General features: G+C 44.9%; 1 protein-coding gene across 1 annotated transcript; it reads right to left on the reverse strand.

Annotated features, from left to right (window-relative positions):
• Positions 1-584: 584 nt before the first annotated feature.
• Positions 585-6,203, reverse strand: myoz2b (myozenin 2b). Its single transcript, XM_079729932.1, has 6 exons — positions 6,109-6,203; positions 4,931-5,046; positions 3,892-4,055; positions 2,990-3,086; positions 2,307-2,469; positions 585-1,684 (listed from the first exon to the last, which is right to left on the reverse strand). The coding sequence occupies exons 2-6, from the start codon at positions 5,010-5,012 to the stop codon at positions 1,456-1,458; spliced, it is 735 nt and encodes a 244-aa protein (XP_079586058.1). The 5' UTR covers positions 5,013-5,046; positions 6,109-6,203; the 3' UTR covers positions 585-1,455.
• Positions 6,204-14,777: the final 8,574 nt, after the last annotated feature.

The following is a 14,777-nucleotide window of genomic DNA, read 5'->3' on the forward strand; positions in this document are numbered from 1 at the left end:
AGTAAAAAGAGCAAATAATATTATACTAATATTATATAATAGGCCCTATACCATGCAATATGTGTTCAATATGTATGCAATATTAGTTCAGTAATCAGTTTACATCGTTTGCTGAGATCAAATTTCCTGTTTTTCAAGCAGTTCTGCGTTACATTTTCACTGTAGCATTTCTTTGCCAGAAGTATCTCCAGTGAAAGGAAGCCAACATCGTGGTTCTTGCTGTGGGGGTTGATAGGTGATCCAACTTTTTGATATGCCTTCAGGCTGGTTTGAGCCAGCCTGAAGGCCTATCAAAAATCGTCAGTTGGATAACGGGTGTCCTACTCACCGCCTGACCTTTCAGCACTACAGCCTTCTCTTCCATTTGTCCTTCATTCAAGATTTCCAGGACAATATTCCATTTGTTCTTGACTTTAATTAAGGCTTAGTACACTATTATTGTTTTATTTATTCAAATGGAATGTAATACTTCTGAACGTTTCTTCATTTGATGTGGATTTTATTATTGGTATGTCACCATAAAATCTGACTTTTATTTACATTCTTTTCATTTGAACATATGCAGCATTTCTTCATCTGTTTTGGAAAGCACTGTGTGTTCATATAGTGCATGTTGCTATTTACATTACATTCCTTCATTATAGTGTCCGGTTCATGCTACGAAGGGGGTGCTTAGAAGTCATCTGTCACTGTGTGATAAAAGTACTCATCAACTTGACTTGGGGGCATTGTTCAACATGCAAGAAGTCCACAATTAAATACACAACAACACAAGCAGTCCCAAATCAAGCACAAAAATTTCAAACATTGTTTTCAGGATTCAAACATCAAGAATACATTTTTAGTTTTCTCTTTTCCCAGTCCTATCACAGATGAACAGATAACAGTTTAACATATAAGAAATGTTCGGATAAGCCCAACATTTTAAAGTTCTGTTTCCCAATAGTTTGATAATACATAACTTAGTTCACTCAATTCAACTAGGGTCAAACCTAGCATTACAAGCTAAAGCCAAGCTTATGGAGAAAATTACAAAGACCAGCCATTTTGTTAGACACCAAAAAGTCATCAACATCAAAAAGGTACAATGGGCCATATTCCTCTAGTTGCCATTTTGGTTCCAAATTGGTTCTCCTGGGTGGAGGAACTGATATCCACATTCAGTTCCCCCATCCAGCTACCGTTGAGAACCAAGACGGCGGGCAGGTAAATAAGGCCCACATGGAGACGATGGTTCCGGTGTTAGAGTGTGGGTGTCAGGACTAATTAAGTAGGTGTGCCACAGAACAACACAGAACAGAAGGGGGCTGACCAGACTCCACGCCCAACCTTTGCAGAGCGGTGCAGATCATGTATACTTTTTATTTCATTTATTTTTGTGCACCCCCCCAGGGCTTTCCGGACCTGCTACCTGCTAGGGGCCTTGGACCTGCTAGGGGCCCCAGAAAGCCTTCTCTAGAGGTCCTCAGACTCTGGGATCCCCTCGGGCTGCACGGCAGGGCACTGGGAGATGAAGGGGCCGGTCCCGTCAGAGATCCAGCCCTGGGCCGTCCTGTTGAAGGTGGGCCGCAGGGCCTCAGGCTGCTGGAGCTCGGGGTAGCTGGGCGGGTTCAGGTCCACCTCCGGCAGCTTGAAGCGGATCCCCTTGGGCGCACGCTCGAAGCCCCCGAACGGGGTGGCCACCCTGGGGACGCAAATACACACCGTGCTCTTGTTTAGCAGACCCTGGTTCTCACATACATGTTATTAGGAGCAGGTGTTTGGGGGGGGGGTTGCTTCAGGTGGACGGAAGAACTGGAGATGGAACCCAGGACATTTCCATTGGGAGTCGAGAGGTTAAAACCCAAAACACTGCTAGAGTATCCTGCTCCCTGTAGCGTATGTCTACGCTGAGAACACTCTGAATACTCTTACCTATTCTATTTACTATACTCATACCTATATACTATACTCTTACCTATACTATTTACTACACTCTTAGCTGTAATTTATACTCTACTCTTGTTTATACTATATGCTATACATAATCAATATCCTATATATTATACTCATGTCTATATACTATATAGTATACTCTTATCTATATACTATATACTTTACTCTATCAATACACTATATTCTTATCTATATACTATACTCTTATCTATATACTATACTCTTAACTATTTAGTATATAGTATATACTATACTCTTATCTATATCCTATTCAATATACACTATACTCTTAACGATAAACTATATAAAATATACTGTACTCTTATCTATATACTACTATATACTACATACTACATACTATATACTCTTACCGGTTAAAGCTCTTGTAGTCAATGAGTTCAGCTCTGGGCCCGAGCACCGGCATCTTCATGTTGAGGGTCTCGGCCAGGTCAGGGTCATGGATGATAGCCTGTTCCCACGGCGAGTAATAACATTTGGACACGCCCTGGACACCGCCGCCCTCTGCCGCTGGGTCTTCCAAAGAAATTCACACAAAAAGTCATCATTTCTGAGCACGACTTTCTCCTGTGCCTGCAAAAAAAACAGACCTCATGGCATTTTTAAGAAGTGCTTTTAGAATGATGAACCACTGCATGTCACCTAGGCAACGCAGTCATGTGTCAGCCGTGCCTGTTCACGGTCTTAAAATAGTGCATGCTGGCAAAGTGCGTAAAAAGCACTTCATTAAATTGAAGGGGGTATACACCTTGCAGCGTCATATCGGATTACACACAGGGACGAAGTCTGCTCACCAGCAGCCGTTTACAGGAATCAATTGTTAGTGCAGTCGACGGCACAATCCCTTTTTACGGTTTCACAGTCAGGCTAGTTGCACAATTCTCTGAAACACAACATACTGTATTTTTCTCAGAAAATACATACAAAAAACACATGCATCAGGCTAATCATAGGGGTTACTGACCCAACCAATTGGAGGTTTAGAAAACCAGATGATACAACACACATTCACATTCGTCATTGTCTTTGTAATTACCTGTTGCAATGCTATTGGCATTAGCAGCATCTTCGGTAGTGAAAGACGTGTGTTCTCCATCTACATTGATTTCAGCATTCTGAGTTAAAGGGTCATTCTGCGGAAGAGACAATGAGCCATGCGAGAGGGATAACTACTTGCAAATAGACATGTTTTTCTTTTTCTTTTCATTCAACTCACGTGCACACAAGTATAGACACAAGAGAATTCACACGCCAAACACAAGATAACGGGTGTACGGATCTCTGGTGTGCACGTGCTCAGACACGCGTACATAAAGCACAGCGATAGGAGGGGGACTGCCCGCGAAACGCCATACCTGAGGACCACTCAGGCTAATGCCTTCTAACGCTCCTGTGTGTGCTGAAGGTTTCAGATCAACATCTCTAATGCCCCACATCATCACATTCAAGTCTTTCTACTGAGGATTGTGAAGTCCTTCGGTTACACAATTTCTTCATTCACCTTAATTCATTGATGTCAAATGTCTGTGTTAATGTCAATCACACCATATACTGTGCTCATTTTATCCTTGCTACATCCAACTTGTATTATCAAGCATTTTGTGTCCTGCATTGAAGGGTACTGGTCAATGGAATTGACTAGTACTGGTCCTGCATTGAAGGGTACTATATCAATAAAGGGGCTATTCAATCATATTAATCCAATGATATTGATAATGTTGTTATGATCAATTGTAATATAATTATTAATGTTAAGATCAGATGAACTGTATTAATATAGATGGGAAATTTGGAAAGCTGTTTGTTTTCCTTATTGTTGTTGCTGTTACTATTCATATGAACATTACCTATGTACTACTAACATGGAACACACTGAGAAATTAGCATTATTTACGTTTGAGTTATCATTGGTAAAGGCATCACCAGGGCTCTACTCACATGGAACATGTTGGCCTCGTTTTGGATGCTCTCAAACGTGTACTTGTCGGAGCGGCGCTGGCGCATCTTGAAGAGGCGGGAGCCGCGGTTGGACATCAGCGACAGCTCCTCCAGCATGATGTCCTGCGGGGTGCTCAGCTTCTTCCCCAGGTCGATGGCCAGGCCTCCAGGAGCACAACAAGCACTGTGTACTGCTCACTATTCAAATGGCATGAGTCTTGCTCTATGACGGCTACAGGTCGGACTGCGGACATGGGGGTTCAAACCCAGAAATCTCCACCCAGTCCGACTCCATTGCCTTGACCAGTATCCGGCCCATGTTTTTTGTGTGTGCGCTCACTGTAGCGCTCCCTGGTTTATGTGCTGTTTTTGTCATCGGAACTGTCACTGAGACCGTGAATTATGGATGACATGCAAGCCAGTAATTATTTCGGAATAAATGATTATCTAAAAATAGATCTCCTTTCCGTTTGTATGTTGTTTTGTTTGTTTCTACATTTGACCAGAACAGCGTGTATAGGATACCTTGAAACACCAAATAAAACATACTTTTAAAATAGGCCCTACTGCTTGAAATAAGCAGTCCAGCTCCTTGTCCAGCCGTCAGCCCGTGTATCGGTGGACATGACCCCATGGACTTGACATCCCTAACATTTCACATTGAACCCAGCAGTGGAAACGCGTCCGTCATTGCACTTGAGACCCCGCCTAGCACGAACAGGATGCTCTCGCTCCCACTGTACAGGGAATGCGTCACAGCTGTCGAGGACCTTTAGCCTAGCCAAACAACCACCCCCAGTTGGTCCACAGTCCCCCCCCCCCCCCCCCCCCCCACCCCAACCCCTCCCACCCGAAATAGCCCCTCCAAAAAGGACAACGACAAAAGGATAGGTAGTTAAACTATCCCATTAGCTTATTCATGGCCTCGCAGGAGAATAGCTTCTGACATAACTGTCAACTGAAGATAAATCGGCTCTGTGCGCCATTCTGTTTCAGTGCGTCTACTTTGTCTGAGGCCAAGCAGATCCTTCAATCCTACCGTTGGTCCCATGGACCTCTCGGCAGAGAGCGGCAGCATTGCTCTTCCTCTCTCCCGCCGGCATGGTACAGAACTGAGACATGGTGGCTTCAGGAGGAAGGCCCTGACAGGGAGCGCTGGAGGAAACACAAAACACAGCTGGCTCTTTTTGCTGTTCTACCCAACTGAATAAAAACAGACATATTTTAGGAGTGCATTTAAATCAAAATATACACTGCTTAGGATATGTGCTTATGTCCGCAAGGGATTGAATTGTGGCTAGAGTATTATAGGTTAAATTATTGTTGCAGAAAATGGTGGTAATTGAAGAAGCTTTAAGGCAGGCATTTAGCCTATATAGCCCACTGGGGATTTGAGGGCTTATCTGAAGTGAATAAATGGATCCCTGTCTCGCTTTCATGGTCTGGTTATGTAATCCAACACAAGTCATTCCTCACAAGAGCTCCCTCCAGTTTCCAGTTAAAAGAAAGATTTAATAGCGTTTCCAAGTAAATAAGCCATCTCATATCCATGGTCTTTCTCTTCGAGATAATTAAAAGGATGCCTGTATGATGATACATTAAGTACGTATTTATCATTTATCCAAATAGTTTCATTAATAATGTTCTAATTAGTCCTACAATTACTATGCATTATTAATTTATTTAGCTTGACAAAATAAATCACCGGTATTGCATTTCACCTCAAACTATGCATACTGTAGAGATTGCTATTAATAACCTAATCTTGTTAAAATCTAGAAGCTGTTAAAATATATCAATGAATGTATCTTATTTGTTATTGTAACAATCAGCCAAACTTACGATAAATCATTTTAATTTGCATAAATGTGTATATATTTTTATATGGGAAAATTAAATTGAATCATACAGTGATCTGTCATCCAATCTCATGACCTTGCAACGTGATGCCAAACAGGGATTTAAGCGTTTATATTTAGTCCAGTTATTAAAACATGAAACCTTTCTGAGATTAAAAACTCCTTGTGTTAATAACTAAACAAAAAAAAAATCCATATTAATTTAAACATGTGCGTCTATCGTCCTTAATAATCAACAGATGAACGACCGTATTGATACTCCAGTTTATAGATAAGCCAAAGTTTTCAAAACCTGAAAACCAAAAAACACCCAAATCACACACATTCACACCAAGCATTCTTCCAAAGGCCCACATACCTTTGAGGGAGTCCCTGGGGTGCTGACTAGTTCCTGGAGGAGAGACGATAGGACTCAGGGGTCACCATAGGTACCGTGATCTTCCCTGATCTTCACACTGGGGGAGACTGAAGGCAAGCGGCTGTGGGTGTCTCTGTGTCTGTTGTCACTGGAATGCAGCTTACATCAATAGGCTAAATTTAAACTGCCAAACACTCAAAACCACTCACAAACGCTGCGAGACAAGTATAGTTACCGGGGGGGGGGGGGTGGGAGGACAGAGCAGGAATAATAGTAATGCCTCTGCACCATGGCACTCTTTGGGAGACTTGCCTTCCACTATTTACTAACGTTTAGTCACACTGAGCACCAATCGTTCAGAACAAGTTGTTTAGAAATCGTTTAACAGTTTGATCCAAGGCCAAGTGTTCAGCACCGAGTCAAAGGTTGAAGTGACTTTTTTAGATCCATATCATTAAGGAGCAGGTGAGACAGTACAGAGAGAGGTCCTTAAGGAGCAGGTAGGGGTTGAGACAGTACAGAGATGAGTCATTAAGAAGCAGGTAGGGGGTTTAATAGTACAGAGACAAGTCACTAAGGAGCAGGTAGAGGTGAGACAGTGCAGAGACAAGCCATTAAGGAGCAGGTAGAGGTGAGACAGTACAGAGACAGGTCGTTAAGAAGTGGTAGGGGTTAGGAGACAGTACAGAGACAAGGTATTAAGGAGCATATAGGGGATATACAGTAAAGAGACGGGCCGTTGAGGAGAAGGTAGGGGTTAGACAGTACAGAGACAGGTTGTTAAGTTGAAGGTAGGGGTTCGTCATCCTGCGCAAGGATGCCTACAGGAAGATTGTTGCTCTTGGGGTTCTAGTCCAGAAACAACCTGTCTTCTCCAAGGTGCCGAACAAGACACTTCTAACATCCTCACAGCCAACCTCACAGTTGACAGAGGATATCCTGATTCAGGTAGAAACACACTCTTTAGTCAAGGTTAAATAAAATAATGTTTTATTGGTGTTAAAATCATGTGCCCTACTAGTGTATACTACATCCAATTCGAACACACCGACTGCCACTAAGTACTTTGCAATGTAGTTAGTGCAAATAACATAATGGATGTTGTAATACTCACTGCAAAATACTGTTCAACACTGTTCATTCATAATGACATATGATGAAGTACAAGACAGCAACACAGCGTTGTGCTACATCCCGTCGGCCCTTCAAAACCTTTAGAAACTTCACTGTGTTTCAAAAGTGTGACATTACATTCTGGTGAGTGAGATTAAACAATAATCCTGTGCGGTGTGTGAGGAGGTCCATTTGAGAGCTATCCCTAACCCTAAACATTAACCAGAGAGCCATAGTTCTGTGTGAATTCAGTGTCACACACAGTGTTTCCACATAGCCCACCATTAGTTACATGTGCAAAGTTCATCCTCTTAATAACAAATGTGACACACAGAAATACTGCGATGACATATGTTTTATAAACGTTTCCATATAGTCTCACAGTCTATTCGGATTAAAGTACTGATTCATTTTGACCCACAGACTTACATAACTAATGTTTAGACATTTGAAATACAAGCTCTGTGTAACTACCTTAATATAACATCAGTTAATATGATTGTATTAATATGTATATATTAATACAATCATATTAACTGATGTAAAATCAAGGTTAATATGATTATATTAATAACGTGTATGCTACTATCGACCCTGTAGTCTACAAAGGTTTAATCTCTTTTTACTTTTTATCTCAACATCTGTAACACATTCCTATAAATGCACTCTACTTACTCTGCCATCACTTTGAAACATTGCTACTCCGTGGTTTTCTAACTGACAAGTTAGAGAACCAGCAATTCAGATTCATTTGTTGATTCCATCCTGGATAACTGCGTGTTATCGACGATCAAATATAACACGTTCCAATTTCCAAACCTGCACCCACTTTGACGACACGGGTGCAGGTCAAGTTGTTCTAGTTGTACTGAATACATCAAAAGGGAAATGATGGTGGGTTTTCCTAAAGCACACTCCTTGGTGACCAATATATTGTTCCTACTCTATCAATGCTAAGCAAAGGGCTGGTGTCTCATGTGGAATTAATATTGTGTTATTACTTCATCTGTAAAAGTGTATAAGACATAACTAATATATAATATATCAGGAAATGAGTTGTCCCCTGGAATCAGTGGGACTCCATAAAGCCCAGAAAGATCCGGCCTCCGCCCGAGAGGCGACCTCCTCGTCTGAAGGGGGGGCCGCAGTAGGCAGGCGGAGCCTGGGCCGCGGGATGCGGGTGGCAGTAGGCCCCCCTGGGCCCCGGAGAGCAGGGTACCTCCAGGGCCACCCGGTGGGTCCAGTCGGCGGGGGGCTCCGGCAGAGAGTGGCAGCGGCCCCCGGCCCTAAGGCCGGGGGCCACGGGGTCCGGGATGCTCTGGAAGCTGAAGGCCTCGTCCACGGAGCCCAGGGGGCTGCGGCACGCTGCCTCCCAGGGCGTAGGGGCCTTCAAGGGCACGTCCTGCCAGGAGGCCTGCCTCTGCGGAGGCAGCCTGAGAGAGGCCTGGAACCTGGTCGTTGGAGAGTGGAGGGGCCGCAGCCGGGCGGGGAGCGTCATGGAGTAGCTCCGGCCGTATGCCTGGAGATTAAAATAAACAAAGGTGGATGCTTGGGTGTTGCCAACGTGGCGGTTTGTGTGGCAGGCTTTGCTGCCACCGTCTGGCCTGTTGACAGGTGGCAGGGTGTCTGTACCCGTGTGTCTGCAGGGAAGAGTATGAAGATGGCTCTGTGACCCTATAGTAACCATGGAATCTAACCAAGTATATAGGTTAGAAGGCTGACCTTGTTGTAAATTAACCAGGTGTCAGGTCTCTTGTTCTAAGGTATATAAGTTCTTATCTATTTTTTCTTAAGTTTTGATCATTTACTTTACATGATGGCATGTCATCTTAAAATGTCTAAGATCGAATGTGGGGCATTTTAAAACATATAGAAAATGGGAGAGTGATCCGAGAGATTTTTACTTACTTGTCAAAGTTGGAAAAACTTGAAGTGGAATATTTAAAGACATTTAAAAAAAGGAATTAATTTGTATGGAACTATATATTTACCAGTTTTTGTCCAAAGCAAGCTACATTTAATTTAGATACATTTCATCAAGGAGCAGGTTAGGACATCTTGCTCAAGGATGAAGACGGATAGACTGCGGATATCAGGGATCGAACCCAGAACCTTCCAGCTGGGAGTCGATCAGCCTCTATATCCTGCAGCCAATATTGTGTCTATTCACCTTATAGAAAAGACAAAAAGTATCAATTCCCTTTTCAGTTAACAAATAAGGTTTCAATACTTTATACTTCTGAACTCGACATGATAATTCCAAAGATCGTGACCTGATGGACTTGCTGAGGAGTGAAGTCACAAAACATGACAAGATCATACAGGGTGAGAGATAATGTCAGCCAAAGCAACGATATTTATACCCTTGGTTCCAATTTCTGTTACTAAGTAACTGAAGAAAGTTTCCATCTGTGGACCTCTGTAACGGATGTCACTGAAAGACGTGAAAACTGTGGCTAACTCCTGCAAGACAGGAGGAAAAAACTGCGGAAATACGAATGAATTCAGAGAACCAAGAAGTGCAGGTGGAAAGGAGGCGCATGAAAAGAGAGCTTTATAAGACACAGAAAACACACCGACAGAGGCCAAAGAGATTTTAATAGCTTGTGCAGAACAAGAAGTGCAGAAAATGATGGTGGCAGAAAGATGCAAATAGGGAGAAATGAGAAGGAGAGTCTACGATTTGGAAAATCGATTTAACAACTCAATAGCAGTGCTAATGAGCTCAAGTTTACCATCAAGGCTAGAGATGACAAATGTGCGGTTTCGTACACTGACAGTTGTACGACTAAAACGACTATGATATAAAAATCCACATATCAACAGTTAAAATTGTTAGGGTTGGTGATCACAAATAACTATGAGTATACTATAATAATAATAATAATAATATTGATCATACAACGCTTTAAGCTTTGATTGCACCATTCAAGTTTGGAATGAGACTGAAGAATTGCAATCATATGCATCCCCAAAAGAAGTGCGTACACATTCCCCATCACAGTAATTGACTACAGTATAACTATGATCATAAATGATACCATGGATTATTGGTTTCACTTGATCTAATCGTGGAGCCAAGAAGTCCTACTCACAGCTATAATGGATGTTCAGAAGGCTTACCTTTATGGCCCTAGACTATTACTTTCACGCAACATTGGTGACATTTAGATGTAATTTATGTTGAAACAAAATCTAAAATATGGTAGAGATCGCTAGGGCACATGTATTGAGTGCACATGAGCACATCGTGAGAGTGCTAAGCCATATGCAAGCCTTATTTATTTTGAGCAGCTCCAACACACCACTTAAGTTAGACTTTGCTGACAAAGCAAATTCATCTTCTTCATATTTATTCCTGATGATAACCCTAACCCCCCTACACCACTAGGTTTGGCTGAGAAGTAGCGGTAGGTAAAGCATTACAATGTCCAAACTACTCAGGAGACAACTCCTCCTTTCTTTCTTTTTTACATTGTTTAGGAGTAGCAAACATTTTGGCAAAGCTAAAACGAAATCTGTTTCCCTGAAAAACAGACATTTAAAATCTGAGATGCCATGTCATTAAGGTGCAAACGTAGAATGTTAAGCTACTTTTTTTTTTTTTTTGCCATATTGGCACAGAATAAACCAATGTTCTGAGACTACAGTTGAACTGCAACTTGCCGCCACTGCTTGTTAAGCACCGGCTTCTTGGCAGAAAAGGTCGGCTTGGGAGCCATTTGTCGCGCTCCTCGAGCAATGAGCGACGCAGGAGAGAAAAGGGCTAAGCAGGAAGCGACAGCAGCTTGCTGATTGGGCGTGCTCAGGGATTGGCTGCTTGGAGCCGGCTTTTGGTATTTGTGCTGGGGGGCAGCAAATGTGGCCATGGGCTTGGCATCCAGCTGTTTGACAGGTGAGCGAGGCTCAGATGAAGAGGTGTGCTGGAGATTAGGAGGGTTTGGGGAACTTACCATTCCTGAGGGAGAACCAGAAGGGGCATTGGGCTTAATTTGGCCGGTGGCACCAGATTTATTTCTAAGAGAGTGAGAAGGGGCAGATCTGGGTTTTCTAGGTCTAGGGACTGGGTTAATCTCAGGTGCTGGTGATGGTATTGGGCTATGACTCTGTTTCTCAGAGACTGCTTCATATCTGAAGAGTGAAGAGTCCAACTGATAGGGCTGATGCTGCATCACCTCCAAGCTGCTAAGGTGCTTTTTGGGTTTAGGCTTGTCCTTGGTCTTGGCTTTGATATTCGGACTTGTTGATCGGGGTTGCTTCGTGGCGGCAGGGGGGTAGAAAGGAGCGAGGATGGGGTTGTAGGATAGGGGCGGCGGGGCGCGTACATTTGAAGAGTATCTCCAGGAGTTGGGCAGAGAGGGGGCGGGGGAGGTCGATCTGGCTCGGTTCGCTTCCACCGTTTCGCCGTCCACCACAAACTTCTCCATTCGGGTCTGCCTCCTAGCGAACAGCTCTGCACCTTTCCCCATCATAGGTTGTCCATCGGCCTTCTGACTCTGAGCAGCCCTGGCTAGACCCTGAGCCTTGGGAGTAGGGCCTGCCCCCTTTGGTTGCTGCCTTTGTTGTGGTGGACAAGAGGCAGTAGAGTTAGCAACATTGTTTGGCTTAATCCATGAAGACGATGAGAGTGGGTAGGCTGGGCTAGCAGCTGGACTGACAGCCTTAATACTCACAGGAGGCTGTGTCGGCTGCGCACTCCAGCTATTTCTGGTGGGTTGGGGTTGATTCTGTGCAGATGGACCCACTGGTGCCCAGGCATTATTGGTGGTCTGAAATGGCGCATTATTGGGAGTAGGTTGAGGCTGGGACCAGGCCGGCTGTGGTGCATAAGACTGGCCTTGAGGCCCAGCGGCGTTGGAGAAAGGTGGCGACACTGGACTTCTTGGTGGATTGAAGGGCTCTGAGGGGGGGCTCAACCAGGTTTGCCGGTTTTGGTTGACAGTGGGCTTGGGCGCCACCGGAGGGGGGATCTTCAGTTTCACTGACATCGGTTGCATGAAGTTACATGCCTCAGCACCCAGACTGAAGAAATCTTCCTCGGTTTCGATGTAGGACTTCCTGTCTCCCCGGTTCTGCAGCTGATGGTCCGACGACACGTGTTTACTAGCAACTCTCCTATTGGACCCTGGGAGGTTGCCCGCATTTTTGGCCGGAACCGATATGCGTTCATCCCTGGAGGCTATGATGTCCCCTGTGGGGGACCACACCTGTGCGCTGGTGTTGACAGGCACCGGTACCTTGAATTTCAGTTCATGTTTCTTTGCCACAGGGGCATTAACGCTTGACGGCATGGTAGCCCCTCGACTATTTATAAACCCGAAGGGCTTGGCCGTTCGGTTGGGCACCAAAGGCTTTGGCTCAGGGATCTGGTTCGTCATCGGTTTAATATTTTCCTGTTGCTGTGGAGTTAGCTGGGGACTTGTATCCACATAGGCCTGCTGCGGGGCTAGGTGAGCAGACTGCATGTACGTTTCCTCCGTTTGCTGATGGATCGGTGGCTCTGGTTCCTGTGGCGGTTGAGCTCTGTTCCTCAGCTCCTCCTCCTGCTCCAGAGCCATCTCTTCCAGCCTCTGGCGCCGCCTTGCGAACATCATGACCCCTTTGCCCTCGGTGCCGGACAGTCCCTCCATGTCTTCACCCTTTTCCCCAGTACGGGTACACGACGTGCTCTCAGCGATGGGGAGAGTAGTCCTCCTCCGGCTCTGAATCGCTCGCGGTTACGTGGCCTGGATCTCCCTCTACCTGGTCCTAAGGGTCCAAGTGGCTTCAGGTGTTCCCGTAGCTGACCTGCGTGTTTCTTCTGATCCTCTGACGGCACTTTTCGAACAGCAGGACACCCTTACTCTGAGGGTTTGGAGCGCCAGTGAGGAGGAGGGCGAGGCGTTTGCATTTAGATTTGGTCTCCTTCACGCGTCTTTCTGATTCACTCTCAATTAGGCTCGGCCCTAAGATAGAGAGAGAGACAGAGAGAGAAGGAAAGAGGTTAATGATACAGAGGGACCAGACAAAGTGTGACAAGAAGAGAAAGAGTCAAGCACAGTAAACAAGGTTAAGAGAGCAGAGTAGGGAACTCTTGGATAATATATAATATTATCGTAGAAAATACATAATATAATATTATCTAACCCTCATAAACGTAATATAACGCTGTAGAAACAATAGCAATAGGTAAACGGTAGGTAAAGAAATAGGTACAAATATATATATATATATATATAAGAATAACCATTAGAATTTCCTCACTCATATAACACTTCTATAATATGATGCAGTTTATTATTTGCAATATTCATATTTATTAGCAATAATAAAATATTTACAATAATAATATCAGTAATCATAAGAATAACTATAATAACAGCAGTGATCACGATAATAATCATAAAAATAACTATAATAATCATAACAGCATATAATACTGCCTTCATGTTCTTACTTCATCAAGAACACTAATAATAGATGATTGCATTTCTGTATTTATGTGTTCCCGCTGATGCAAGGCCACTAATAAAAGCCCCATATTGGGTTACGGCGGGCCGGCAGGGGGCTCCGGGAGGCGGGACTGGGCTGGCTGACGTTCCAGGGCCAGCCCAGCTCCGGAGCCCGGAGAGGGATCGTGTGACAGGGCCAACACATGGCCTTGTCCGTCAAACGCTTTTCTGCTAGGCTCATCATGGGTGGCTGGCTGTGTTATTCTGGTCCGTGTTCTCACCAGCACACCCCAGGGAGAATAAACCCTGCCATGGAGTCCCACAGGGGGGATTAAAAGTTATACTGCCTCCTGACCACACTAGCCGTATTTCATAGTTCACTTTCTTTTATCATAATGTAGGGTCAAATGGTTTAGACGTTTGTGCAGTTTGTGCAAGCTGCATACTTTAAATAACTTGCACAAGCACCAAACACCAAACGTAAATGTTACTTTGTAACTCCTAATATCTGCATGTGATGATCCACACATTGACAAATGCATGCGATTTCACCTGGAAAAAAATGCATTGAAGATTGTATGATTTAATCAGTTTATCTGGCAAAAGCTAACCGTCCAGGAGCAGCTCGCCCTCTGCCTTCACCCCACAAGAGAACCCAGTGTTAGAGAGAGAGAGAGCGAGGGAGAGGGTCAGGGGACCGCTACTTACGTGCCTGCCGTCTCCTGTGGCTGTCAGGTCTGCGCCGGTCTGCCCGCTGCACCTCAGCGCTGCGCTGCTCTGCCGGCTCAGCACCCTGGGGCAGAATTCCTGAGGAGACAGCAGCAGGAGGTGCTTCCCTGCACCCTCCTCCTTCTTCTCCTTCTGAAGACTCAGCCTCCCCCGCCTGATCCTCGGCCCCCTCCCACCTGGCCCCCACCCCGACCCTCGCCCAGGGAAGGGGTTTGGCAGGGGGCCACCTGCTGCTGGCTGCCAGGGGTTCCTCCAGGGCCAATACTTGAGTCAAGGTCATGTCACCGCACCCGGGGGAGAGTGAGGCGGGGTAGGAGGAGGTGGGGCCGTGTGATCCACAGCCGGGGTGAGCCCCCGCAGAGCCGAGGCTCGGGGCCCGCCAGGCACCTGGGGGGG

This window comes from Pollachius pollachius (assembly GCF_949987615.1).
Source record: "Pollachius pollachius genome assembly, chromosome: 2".
Lineage (NCBI taxonomy): Eukaryota > Metazoa > Chordata > Actinopteri > Gadiformes > Gadidae > Pollachius > Pollachius pollachius.